The following is a 13,003-nucleotide window of genomic DNA, read 5'->3' on the forward strand; positions in this document are numbered from 1 at the left end:
TAATGAAAGACATGATCACAAACGTAGGTTAAGTTATACTGAGAAAGCTGGGATTCATTTTGTGGTGGGCATTATAGATTCTGAGCAGAGAAACAGTGTGTAAGTACTGAAGATGGTTTTTAGTGGGGAGGTTATTGCAGCTATGAGTGAGAGGTATCTTCACATGCCATCCACATACCGGGAGTGGTGGCACACACTTGTAATCCTAGCACTTGGGAGACTGAGGCAGGAGGATCACAGCGAGTTTGAGGCCGGCCTGGGCTACACACAAAAGAACAACAGCAACAACAAAACATCACCCATACTTCTTAGTATATAATTAAAATATATTTTTTCATTTACAAAGTGTAGAGAATCTTTAATAAAACATATGCAATAAATACAGTAATTCCAACTTAAAATGAGGATCAGGTTGCTTCAGGCCTTCGTGCTGGGGATGTCGGCAGGCGCCCTCAGTAACTCCTCCGCCTCTTCCTTCAAAGCCTCCGCCTTCTCCTGCAACAGCATCTGCAATAAAGACCCAGGCGGGAGGTGGGTGGGCGCTGCTCGGGAGCAGCCGGCGTTGAACGTTGTCTGAGAAACCCGGATCCCACACGCCAATGACCCAGACATTAAAACTGAAAGAACCAGACTGAGAAACGGCCACTTAGGACTGTGACGGCAGTAAATGAAGTGGGAGTGCTCGTTTTAGCTGAGCGATGCATTTCATGTACCAAAACTAAAGCGGCTTTTATTGAAGACCCGGCCACTTCAGAATTAATTTTTAATCTATAAAACTTCAGACAATTTTGCAAAAATTTAATTCTTTCCCGAAAAAGTTATCCTTTATACATATTCATTGCATTATTCTGTAGCATTCAGTATGCTTTTAACTCATCAGTATTTCAAAGGTAAGTTTTACTCAAGCACTTAAAGTGAACCGTGCTAATTTCAAAAGCACTACAATGAGCAAGAAAGTATTTCTACACATAGTATACAGAAGAGTTCAATAAATATTTCCCCCTTTCTTCTAAGAATCAGAAATAAAATGCTGGCATTAGTTGCAGCTGGGTCTTGCATATATAGAAGTATCATGTAGTACTACTGTTACAAAAGTTTATAATAAAAAAGCTTAGTAAAATTATACAAAGGGGAGCTAGGCATGGTAGTGCACACCTATAATCCCAGCCCTCGGGAGGCTGAGGCAGGAGGATTGTGGCAAGTTCGAGGTCTGCCTAAGCAACACAGTGAGTTCCAGCCAAGCCTAATCTTGAGACCCTATCTCAAGAAAAGAAATCATATAAAGGAGGAAATCACATGAAACAAAAACGCTGCCAATTTGATATATATTATGATATCAGGATATATTATGCAGCACTACTTAAAATTGATAAAAATGCACAGTAAGCTTTCCAGTAGCTGAGGAAACAGCAACCCCATAAAACCAATCTCCCCACACAGACCGACCAAGTAAAGCACATGGCTACCATGAGCTGGCATCGCTGGGACACAGAACACCGTCAGCTCCTTACTTCTGGTTTTCAGAAATCCCACCAATTTCTAGCAGAGCCATTTTTGAGCTCCTGCTCCTGGGATTGGTGGAGTTCAAGGCGGAGCTAAAAGGAAAAAACCCACAAATGAACAAGACAAGCAGGGAGCACGGAACTCGGCCTCTCCCGGAGGATACAGAGGTGCTTCGAGTAAGAAAAAGCAGAGTGCTGCTCACAGGAGGGCGTCAAAGCCTGCGAGGACTCCAGAAGGCAGTCAGGAAGCTGCAAGCGACAGGAGGGACAAGGACGAAATCAGGATCTAACACTTTGTGCCTGCTCCGTGCTGTCAGAGGGACACTCAGCTATACCCCAGGCCGATTCGAGGGGTCTTCCAGAAGCAACCCAGCGGGACAGCTCCCTTGCAGGCCTCCCCCTGAACTACCACTGGCTCAAACAACAACATGGAGACACGGGTGCGGGTGGGGCCGCCCCGAAGAAGACAGGCAAAAACTAATGACAGAAACAGACCAGAGCCAGGAAGCACAGACAGAGTTGAAGTGCTCAGGAAAAAGAAAGAAAAGCCACATCTTTCAGACTCAAAAACAAGGCCTATAATAGAAGAGCTGGATAGACAAGGATCTCATAGCTCCTCAGCTCCAATCTGCCCCCGCAGCTGTCTCTCTCTGCTCCTACAGAGCTGTGAACCCGGGGACCGGCCGCACTCTCTCCAGAGCTTCCGTGGTGCCCACAGCTTCCTGTGAGTGCCACCGGCACTGAGCACCAGTCACTGTCCCTGCAGTCCGGGTGGCACTCTCGTGGGCAGCTTCTCTTGCTGGCCGGTATGTAGCACCCGGTGAACTTCCCTGGGGTCCTGGGGGCCATGGGATGCCCTTGCCACTGAAGTCTGAATCCATATGCACAGGTGGGTGGGCCACGGTGAGCCCCTCGCAGTGTAGTCCTCCCCAAGCTTGCTAAGGTCATGTGTTGCTTCCGAGCAGCCTGTCAGTATTAAGTACTCATCTTTGTACTACACCTTCCTGTTCAGATGACTGTGAACTGGCAGAGGTGGCACAAACCTAAAATTACAGTACTCAGGGAGGCTGAGGCAGGAGGATCACAAGTATCAGCCCATTCCAGCAATTTAGCAGAGATCCTGTCTCAAAATAAACAAATGTCAGGCCAGGGACTTAGCTCAGTGGCTCCACCATCTGCCTCACAAGCGCAAGGTCCTGAGTTCGATCCCTGGTACAAAAAAAAATCTAGGGCCAGGGATGTAGCTCAGTGGCACCATGGCTGCCCGGCAAGCACAAGGACCTGAATTTGATCCCCAGTACCAGAAGTTGAGAACCAGAGCAGATTATTTCTGAGAACTGGAGGTGCCCATGGCAGAGGAGCATGGGTTGCAGATGGACCACAGCTTCCCTGCTGCCCTTGTCTGGTCACTTGTTCTCTCTATTGTGACCGAAGCTCCAGTGACACACTCAGTGATATGCAGTCAGACCCCACAGTCCCGGCTCTCCCTGCGTCTCCTGTATGAATCACTTCATTAGGTCTCTTTCATTCATTTATCACATATTTATTAAACACATACCTCAACCTGAATACTGTGCTAAGTGTTAAAGAAATGGAATGGATTATTACTTTGCTGCCCCTACAACCTTGGACCCCCTAATATTATAAAGTCCATCTCAGTGGTCTAGTGTCAACTGGGGATATCACCCACACTGCCCTCCTCACAGGACTGCTGTGGAGATCAATTATAAGATGTGGTTAAAATGTACAGTGAATGTTTAAGTTAAAAATTATTACAGTAAGGGCTGGGGATTTAGCTCAATGGTTCTGGCACCTGCCTCGCAAATGCAAGGACCCAAGTTCAATCTCCGGTACCAAAACAAATCAGGTGAAAATGTACTTTCAATTTTGTTTTATAAATGACAATACTGTAACAATAAAGTTCAAAGGAAACTAAGCAACTCCAGCTGAAATCAAGAAAAAGATAGTCCCGGGCTGGGGACCTGCCTCAGAAGCACAAGGTCCTGAGTTCGATCCGTGGTACAGAAGCAGCAGCAGGAAGGAGGAGGAGGAAGAGGAGGGGGAAGAGGAAGAAGAGGAGCAGGAGGAGGAGGAGGAGGGGAAGAGGAGGAGGAAGGAGAAGAGGAAGAAGGTCCCAAATTGTAGAATGGCATTACCCACACAGAGCAAAAGGGCAGCGACAGTCTGGGCTGCACCTAGCAAAGGACTGCAAGCAATCTAAAACTATATTATTCAACACAGAGGAAAAACAGCAAGGAGAAGCCCCTCCTTAGGAGGTCTAAGGTTGTAGAGGTTATAAGGCTTCTATCTCACAAAGGAATTTTATTAGTGCTGATTTTAACTACTTCTGAGCCTTCGCTAAAAGGAATTGCATAAGCTGAACAGACCTGCGAATATGTGTCCTACGTGTTTGTATGAAAAGGATTAACAGATCTGATATCTTTCACAGTTCACATGATACTATTTATGTATCTATTTTAATCTATAGACTAATCTGTACACAGCTGCAAACCATTCTTATCAAAACTAGATTCCTCTCTTTTTACAAATGAAAAGATAGGAGAGTCAAATAATTCTGCCTGTTTTCAAATTTGGAGCTTTTCACACATAAGAAATATCTGCAATCAAAGAAAATGAACACCTCGCAAAGACACCCGCTTTTGTGTTTCAGGGCCGCCCCTCAGAATCAGCCTGGGGAAAACCACCATAAGACCAAGAGGACAGACTAGTTCCAGAGGGCAGTGCTCTGACACAGTGGTAGAGATTTCAGAGGCAAAATTTAGCCTCAGTATCTTGGGGTGTTTTCTGTACTACTAGAAGCATCCAAAACCAGATGCCCCTGACTTCAGAGGATGTGAGCTTCTTGCAGTGCAGGTGTTCAGAGACAGAAAGACCAGATGTCAGGATGCTGAGGAAAGGACTTCTAGGAAAAGGGGAAGGAGGCGGAGCTCAAGGACTTCATGGTTCCCTGGACTTCGATAAAGCCCTGAAATTGTCTCTCTTATTTTTATTTTTCGGTGGTTCTGGGGACTGAACCCAGGACTTCATGCTTGCTCTGCTACTGAGCTACATTCTCAGCCCTTTTTCAATTTATATTTTGACACAGGATATTGCTAAATTGTCCAGGCTGGGATTCAAATTGCGATCCTCCTGCCTCAGCTTCCAACTAGGTGGGATTATCTGTGCCACCATGCTTGCCTTGTCTTTACTTTTGTAAGAGGTTTTTTTCCTCTTCTTAGCAAGTCCTACATTATAACACATAAAGTACTTGTACCTACAAATTCTGAATATGTATTTCTATGTCTATAAAAATAATGTGCCGTGTGATGTACAGTTTCTGGCTCTGAAGTGTAAAGTATAAGCAATACTACAAACTATAACAGTTAGAAAGTGGTTTTCTTGCTCACCTTTGCAGATGAAACAATTTGCCTGGCTTGGCGTCGTGACAAGTGATCGATTGTCCTTATTAGCACGTCTGGATCAGCATTGGCCAAGTGCATTAGACTTCTGTAACCTGCGCTGTATAACTGTTTTGCCCGACCCTGGAAAGCATCACAGAAATCAGTAGGATCACAATTTGGGATAAGGAAAAAAAATGCACATGTAAAACACAGGAATAAATTAAGATAGAGCAACCCACTTTCTGGGTCCCCTTCTGTCTCTCTTAGACAAGAAGCTATGTTTCCCTCAATAAATATTTCCTACTCTTAAAAAAAAAAACTAAGATAATGAAATATGAAGAGATCACAATCTTGAAGAAGTTTCAAAGATGCATTAAGTGGTTGCAATTCGATTGCAAGATAGCTTAAGTCAGCTAATGTGTGCTAAAGTCAGAAGCAGGAAACCAATTAAGGCATTTAGGCCAGTAGTGCTATTTCAGATCTGCAAGCAAAATGTTCCACTCCAATATTTTGTCAGTGTTAATGACAATATATTCAACACATTCTCATCATCTACTCAAGGATCAATGGTGTGTGTGTGTGTGTGTGTGTGTTTCCCAAGCAGTGCTAGGACCTAAAAATCAAGAATAAACTAAAGTTGGGGGTTGACTGAAGACAGAAAGCTGAGCTACCAGCTGACAACCCTTTCTTCTCACTCTTAGAAAATAAATGCTTCCTTGCCATATTATCATAACATTATCTTAAACAAGCACAAAGCCCACACTCTCAGAAAGTAATTCTCCACTGTTCCATGTGGAGGAAAGATGACATTTTAAGCACAAGTGGTAGCACATTCATTCTTGGGGGCTGTCCCTCCTGCCCCTACCGCTATGTACTGCTTTACAAGTACATTTTCACTGGGTCTGCTTCCCAGGTAACAGTGGATTTTTGGGAGACCACAGCAGAAATTTATTTTTAAAAAAAAGGAGTCTCCCCTGACAAATAAGCAGTAAGGCTCTTGCTACCACTAGCCCTGAGGCCAACTTCACAAAATAGTAAAAGCTGATTTTTCTGTCCTTAGAAATAACTTCACTATGGAAACTGAAAGCTACTGACCTCTAAGACACCAGTGACTTCCATGAGTGGGATCAGCTCTGCCTTTACACAGTATGTCAGTTTCTTGGTAAGTTCCACCAGAAGGGCTCTGTAAACCCAAAACTCTTCGAGCTCCTATGAGACTCAGAGAAATAAAGAAATGTAGCTTTCACAGCATATTTCAAAGTTCAGTTTGTGCGATGGGGGCTTGGAGAGGATGTTTCTCCACGTAAATGCTGGATCTTAGCTAAACTGGGAGGAAAGATGAGCCCAAGAAAAATTATTATGAGGAAACGCAGCAGAGACCATGAAGAATCTGATGGATTAATTTTAGGAGGAGAAAAAAGATTGAAAGTTAAAAAATAAGTCAAGAAGAACTATATTCTTTTTTTTTTTTTTGGTTTTTTTGAGACAAGGTCTCACTATGTAGTTGAGACTGACCTGGAACTCACTATGTAGACCAGGCTGGTTTCGAACTCACAGCAATCCTCCTGCCTCTGCCTCCCGAGTGCTGGGGTTACAGGTGTGCACCACCACACCTGGCCTCTATTCATTTTTATCAAAACATCAGGAATGTAGTTTTTATTCTCAAGTAAAAGCAAACCCTACCCCAGAATTTATCCCAAAGACAAAATATTAGATATAGAAAGACTCAACTGCAATATGTTCAATGCACTATTATTTAAATACATAAATACTGCAAATCATGAGTCAATAAGTATTAAAGTAAGGTAGGTAGATGAGAGTTCGTCATATTATTTTGCCTTTTAAAAATATATATATGTCAGAAATTTTCTATTATAGTAGTTTTTCCAGCTAGTCAAGAAGCTGAGGCAGGAGAATCACAAGTTTGATCCCAGCCTAGACAACTCAGTGAGACTCTTTTTCAAAAAAAAAAAAAAAAAAAAAAAAAAAAAAAAAAAAAAAACTCAGTAATCCTTGGGTTTAAAATCCACAACGGAAAAAAAAAAAAGTCCCTTTCCGGCTCTGGGTCATGGCGGGAACATGTGATACACGGAACAGAGTTCGCAGCCTCTCTGTGACCCCTGAGGAAGCAGTTGGTCAGTCCAGACGGAAGAGCAGGAAGAAAACCTAGGGCAGCACTGCTGCTACCACCAACCCTGGGACGGTCCCGCTACAGAAGATAATCATCGCCCTCATCTGTTAGACCTCTACGGAGCTTTTCCGATTACCTGTAGTTAAATCATCTTCACTAATACAGCCGGAGTACTATTGTGTACCACTAATAGGACTTTTTAAGAGAAAAAACACTTTAAAGTACCAAAAATGCATAAATGAGAGTTTAAGTTGTTACGTAAGTTTTCCCTTAGGCTCAGCCATCAAATTAGAGTTGTTTTTCAAGTTCTGTATTTGGATTATTTTACTTGAGCAATTAGGGAAGGCTCAAATCCTCACAGTCCTAAGTGAAACAAAGACAAAGACTTTCAGGGAAAGCATCTTTAAATACTATAACAAACAAACAGAAAACTTGAGAAAATACATTGTTACCCATTATTTTTATTTGCTTAACTAGCATATACTTAGTCAATGTAAATTAACACTTAAAAATGAGACTAGTACAAGATGATGAGAGAGGCAAATTTGCTCTAATAATCATTCAATCCAATATTTTGGGGTATTTACTCCCTTTGGTAGCACATGCGATAGAATTATCATATACATAGAGAGAAGATGGAGAGATAAGAGAAGAAAAAGGAAGTAAAATTTAAATTTAGAAACTAGAGCTGGGCGTGGTGGTACATGCCTATCATCCCAGTACTCAGGAGGTGGAGGCAGGAGGATTGCCACAAGTTTGAGGCCAGCCTGGGCTACCCTGTGAATTCAAGGCCAACATGAACTACATAACAAGACGGGCTAAAAAAAAAAAAAAAAATTCATGGGAAAAAGCTTTTAAAAAACTGAGTGTGAAAAACTGAAATGGAATTAATATGAAAAAATGGAACAAAATCTTTGCAAATAGGGAGAGGTGGAGGGGTTGAAGGGAGGGCTGTGAAATGGGGAAAAAAATAAGAACCAAGATGGATTACATAAAAGTACAAATTTCTCAAGTACAAGGTCCTAAATTCGATCCCTGGTACAAAAAAAAAGGTACAAATTTCCACTGATGAATGTTATTATATTGCATGCTTAAGTGTATTAATAAAATTAATTTTTTAAAAAAGTTACTTACTATGCCATCCAATAAGAAGAAATTTAAATGTAGGAAAAATGGCTTGTATTATAAATTCAATTTAAAAATTATCTAGGTTGGAAAAGTCTAGTTAACTTTGTTGTGCCATATTTAAGCAGATATCAAGGTTTTTTTTTTTTTTTTGGTACCAGAGATCAAACTTCAGACCTTGAGCTTTTGAGGCAGGCGCCGGCACCACTAAGCTAAATCCTCAGCCCTCAAGATCTATTGTTAATTAAAGTCTTAAACAAATCCATCCCAAATGTACAAGGCCAAAATAAAGTTTTGGATTATTTTATAAAATAAACATTTGATGTTGAAACCTAACACATCTGCCTATCACTGGAAGCAAATACGGTCCCTGAGTGTGGCAGTCAGGGGGACAGAGACTGAGCAGTCACAGAGCTGCAGGACAGCAGCCACTCACTCTGCCAAAGTCCTAGATGCTCACTGCTCACAAGAAAAATATTTACATAGAACCCACAGCAAAAACAAACAGTTGTTTTAGTAGTTAATTCTAGGCCTGGGATTTAGCTCAGTGGTTCCGCTGCCTGCCTCAGGGGCGCAAGGTCCTGAGTCCAATCTCCGGTACCAAAAAAAAGGGGGGTCCCAATAGTTACTTCTAAGCACCTGAAGCTATTAATGATGGCCCTAAAAGTAGGATTGACTTGGCACTTCCTACTTCTCTATTAAGCATTTCAGTTGACTTAGCAATTTCTATAATTTTACCATAAAAATGTATATAGTACGATGTAAGCAGAAATAAACAAGGAGAGACTTTAAATGAATTCTGAATGCTCAGAAATAACATAATTCAATGTGATGGCATGCTGATTAGTCAGCACATGGTCCACGTTAGCACTCCAGTGGAATTACCTCGCAGAAATGTAACACGCAGGATGAGAAGGAGGCAGCACCAGTGAGCAGATTTTGTATCGATCCTCGAGGAAGATTAAATTTTTCAGACACGCTCCAAATGTTGGTCTCTTTGAGCAAGGCATAGAGGACAAAAGAGAGGTAGAGCCTGTTGACAACGCCCTTGTCCACTTTCTAGAAAGAGACCATAAAATAAATGTCTGTATGCTAAACTTGGTAAAAGTGCATGGTATGTTCAAATTGGGCAAAGTTAAAGTGAATGAAGTTGTAGGGCAGGTTGGCAAGAACAGAATGATTCCATAGATACAAATCTGATTTCTAACATGTGTACTTTACATTAAACTATCGTTTTTCCAACTACAAAAAAGACATAGCAAATTGTTTCCAATTTAAATTAAACTTCCTTCTGTAGGCAGTGCAGTGGGTTGAATTACACTCTCCTAAAAAAATCAAAGGGCCTGGGATTTAGCTCAGTGGTGCCACCGCCTGACTCGCAAGCGCAAGGACATGATTAACACCTGGTACCTAAACTGTAACTTGACTTGGGAATAGGATCGCAGCGATGTACTGTATTTAGTCAAGGATCTCTAAGTGCAATAAATCATCCAGGACTAGTGGGCCCTGAATTCAATGGCTGGTGTCCTTCGAGGATGAGGAGAGGATGCAGGAAGCCATGTGGGATGCAGGCTCGGATGGAGAGAGGCACCTGTGAGATAAGGAGAGCCGAGGACAGTGGCAACCCCTGCAGCCAGGGCACGAGAGGCAGGCTCCTTCCTCAGCGCCCTGACAGGAACCACTAATGCTGGGACCTATATTTTACATCTCTGGCCTCCAGATGGAGGTTTGTTTGGTTTTTGTGTGTTTTGGTGCAAGGGACTGAACCCAGGGACTTAACCAATGCTAAGCAGGCCTTCTGCTGCAGAGCTACACCCAAGTCTGTTCCCCTTGATTTCGCTGCAGATTGGCAGGAATCTGTTACAACAGCTCTAGGAAATACAGTACACACAGGGAGGGAGCTGGGAGCTCCTAATTTCCCGTGGTGCTTCTACAGGGGGAATGTGTATGACTGCCTGTAAGTCAGACAAATGCATGTAGGTAAGTGTGTTGATAAGCTTGTTATAGTATAAACTGAGTAAATTTTATGCTATGACTGCCACATGGTCAATGAGAAATACTTGTTTCCAAAGTTAAAATAATGAGAGAAAAATGCTTCCTGTAGCCAACAATTTGTTTCGTGTACTTGCTTTTCCTGTAGTGCCTAGTGACTGCAAAGAAGTATTTCAATGGAAAAAAAAAAAGTATTTCACTGCCAGTGTCAAACTAATTTGGAAACTAACTCATGCTTAAAATCAAATATTTCAATGGAAAAAAAAAAGTATTTCACTGCCAGTGTCAAACTAATTTGGAAACTAACTCATGCTTAAAATCAAAGGAAAAAAATGAACTTGAAAAAGTAGGTATATGATATAAAATTTAGTTTGTCCAGCCAAGTGTGGTGGTGCACTTGGAAGCCTGAGCTGGGAGGATCTGTAGTTTGAGGATATCCTGTCTCAAAAACCAAAACCAAAACCAGAACCAAAACTGTATCTTCTACTATAGTAAACGAATGTTTGAGATGAAAGTTACAGTGACACACTGAAGCCTATAAGTTACAGGCCGTGCATGCTGATACTGGGTCACTTCTTAAACCCCTGCATCTTAAAGCATTAAGATGAAAACCATAAGTAGGATAAGACAGCATTTTAATTTCCAAATTTTAATGTGCCTTTATTATTAAATAAATAAATTGAGCTAATACAGGTTTTGCTTAGAATGTATTTCCTAAGCCAAGAAAAATGATATCATTTTTCCATGGCAAGACATCAATTTTAAGATCTTTTGCAAAACTTGTTAAAACTGGGAGGTGGTTTCTTTTTCAATATGGTAAAATCAATTTGATATCAAGTAAATAAAACGTTCTTTAGAATTCCCAGTAACAATACTTCTAAAATACTAAACTAGTAGCTCACTTATAATTAAGATAAATTCATACCCCACTACTTTAGACATTTAATTATTAATTTAATCAAAATGTATTAACTAAACATTCTGGATTTAAGTTTTAAAATATGCATTATTCTAAAATATCTTGCTGCTTATTATACGGTTGTGAATCAAAATTAATATGATTTTATTTTTAGCTTCCATTTCAGAGTGTGATATAAAAGGTTTGTTTTAGGAAATGCTTTCATTCAACATTTTGAAAATCTGAACAACATAGCCATTTCTGAGGTAAAAGAGCCAATGTACAAATGGGAACAATGAGAAGGCTTTAGGGATGGGGATTTAGCTCCAAAAAATCAGACCCCCAAATTTACAGACCCAATCCAAAAATGGGCGTCTGAAATGAACAGACACTTCTCAGATGAAGAAGTACAAACCACAAATAAATCTATGAAAAAATGTTCAACATATTTGGTCATTTGAGAGTTGCAAATTAAAATAACACAGATTCCATCTCACTCCAGAAAGAGTGGCCATCATCAAGAATTTAACGAATAACAAATGCTAGCAAGAGTGTGGGGGAAAAGTACCCTTCCTCATTGCTGGTGGGAGTGTAAACTGGTACAAACACTGTACCACAACCACTGTGGGGATTCCTCCAAACACTAGAACTAGAGGTCCCATTTAACAGCTATTCCCCTTTCAGGTATCTTCCTGGAAGAGTTAAAAGCATCATACCACAGCGATCTATGCACACGCTGTTTATAGTGGTGCTGTTTGTAATAGTTAAATCTTGGAAACAGCCCCAATGCCCATCAACTGAAGAATGGATAAAGAAGATGTAGTTTTTTTATACAATGCAGTACTGCTTTGTCATAGTATTTTGTACAGGTACAAATTTCCTATGATGAATGAGATCAATATGTAGGACAAATATGTACTAACAAAAAGAAAGTTTAAAAAGGAAAAAAAAAATTAGTTTATGCATTTGACACTTGCTTCATGCCTGCTGACTAAATTCTGAGCCACCAAAATGTAAGATGTCACATGAAAGTGTATTAGCTTATCCACTTCAGCCTTCTAAAATGCCTCTGTACACCGTGGGGTCAGACAGTGAGAGGACAATGACATCAAAAGCTCCAGACCTGTCTGACCTTAGGGCCCTCGATATAACAAGGCTAGCAAATATAAAGTCTATTGAAAACAGTAGCTCCTCTGAATTATCAGGATTATACGATGTGGTGAAAACAGCTTATACAACTTTATAACCTTTATAATGTAAGCCATAAGTAGCCTAAGAACAACCCATTAACAAGGTTTATCTTCTTCTAACAGCTTTACCAGTGCACAACAGAGCACTTCAGAGACAAAGTCACACACACGGCCCTCACACTACCTTGAAATAAATTTTGTTTTAGAAAAAGTCATTCAACATTAGTTCAATTTCTGGTACCAAAAAAAAAAAAGTCATACATTTCTGGTGCTCAGATGTTTATGTTTTAAATAATAAAATAGGAGTTATATTAAAAATGTGAAACAAAAAGATTAAATCAATAAAGAAGATGATCTAATGGTATTAACTTTGCTGAATGAACTTAGTTCATGATTTAGGAAGAAAAAAGATGACAGTACCTTCCTGGTGGCTTGACCTGATGCCTTCTTCGCAATGTAGCTTTCAGAGACTCCAAGGAGAGTGGATACATTTTGCTCAGCTGGACTGAGTTGACTAATCTGCATAGGAAAAAAGTAAATTAAAATAATCACACTGTAACTTTCAGAAAAATCTGTCATTTGAACCAAATCTCCTATTTGAGATCACATTTTTGTGATTTTAAAGGAGATGAAAAATTATGTAAATTTATCTGCAGTATCACAAGTTTTTTAAAATATAGCATTAGAGGGCCAGGGATTTAGCTCAGTGGTTCTGCCACCTACCTTGCAAGCATAAGGTTCCCCGAGTTCAATCCCCAGTACAA

The 13,003-nt window shown here is 40.7% G+C and overlaps 1 protein-coding gene across 3 annotated transcripts in view; it reads right to left on the minus strand.

Annotated features, from left to right (window-relative positions):
* Positions 1-335: 335 nt before the first annotated feature.
* Helq (helicase, POLQ like) overlaps positions 336-13,003 on the minus strand; it is a 43,545-nt gene continuing 30,877 nt past the window's right edge. For all 3 annotated transcript variants that reach the window (XM_033759396.1, XM_019206618.2, XM_019206621.2), the window contains 5 exons: positions 12,660-12,758; positions 9,045-9,218; positions 5,999-6,112; positions 4,910-5,044; positions 336-507 (listed from right to left, as the gene is read on the minus strand). In XM_033759396.1, coding sequence (XP_033615287.1) covers positions 418-507; positions 4,910-5,044; positions 5,999-6,112; positions 9,045-9,218; positions 12,660-12,758 — 612 coding nt within the window. In that variant the 3' untranslated portion in view covers positions 336-417. The remainder of the gene's footprint in view (positions 508-4,909; positions 5,045-5,998; positions 6,113-9,044; positions 9,219-12,659; positions 12,759-13,003) is intronic.

Source organism: Fukomys damarensis, unplaced genomic scaffold, assembly GCF_012274545.1.
Source record: "Fukomys damarensis isolate Sample0158 unplaced genomic scaffold, DMR_v1.0_HiC HiC_scaffold_37, whole genome shotgun sequence".
Classification (NCBI taxonomy): Eukaryota; Metazoa; Chordata; class Mammalia; order Rodentia; family Bathyergidae; genus Fukomys; species Fukomys damarensis.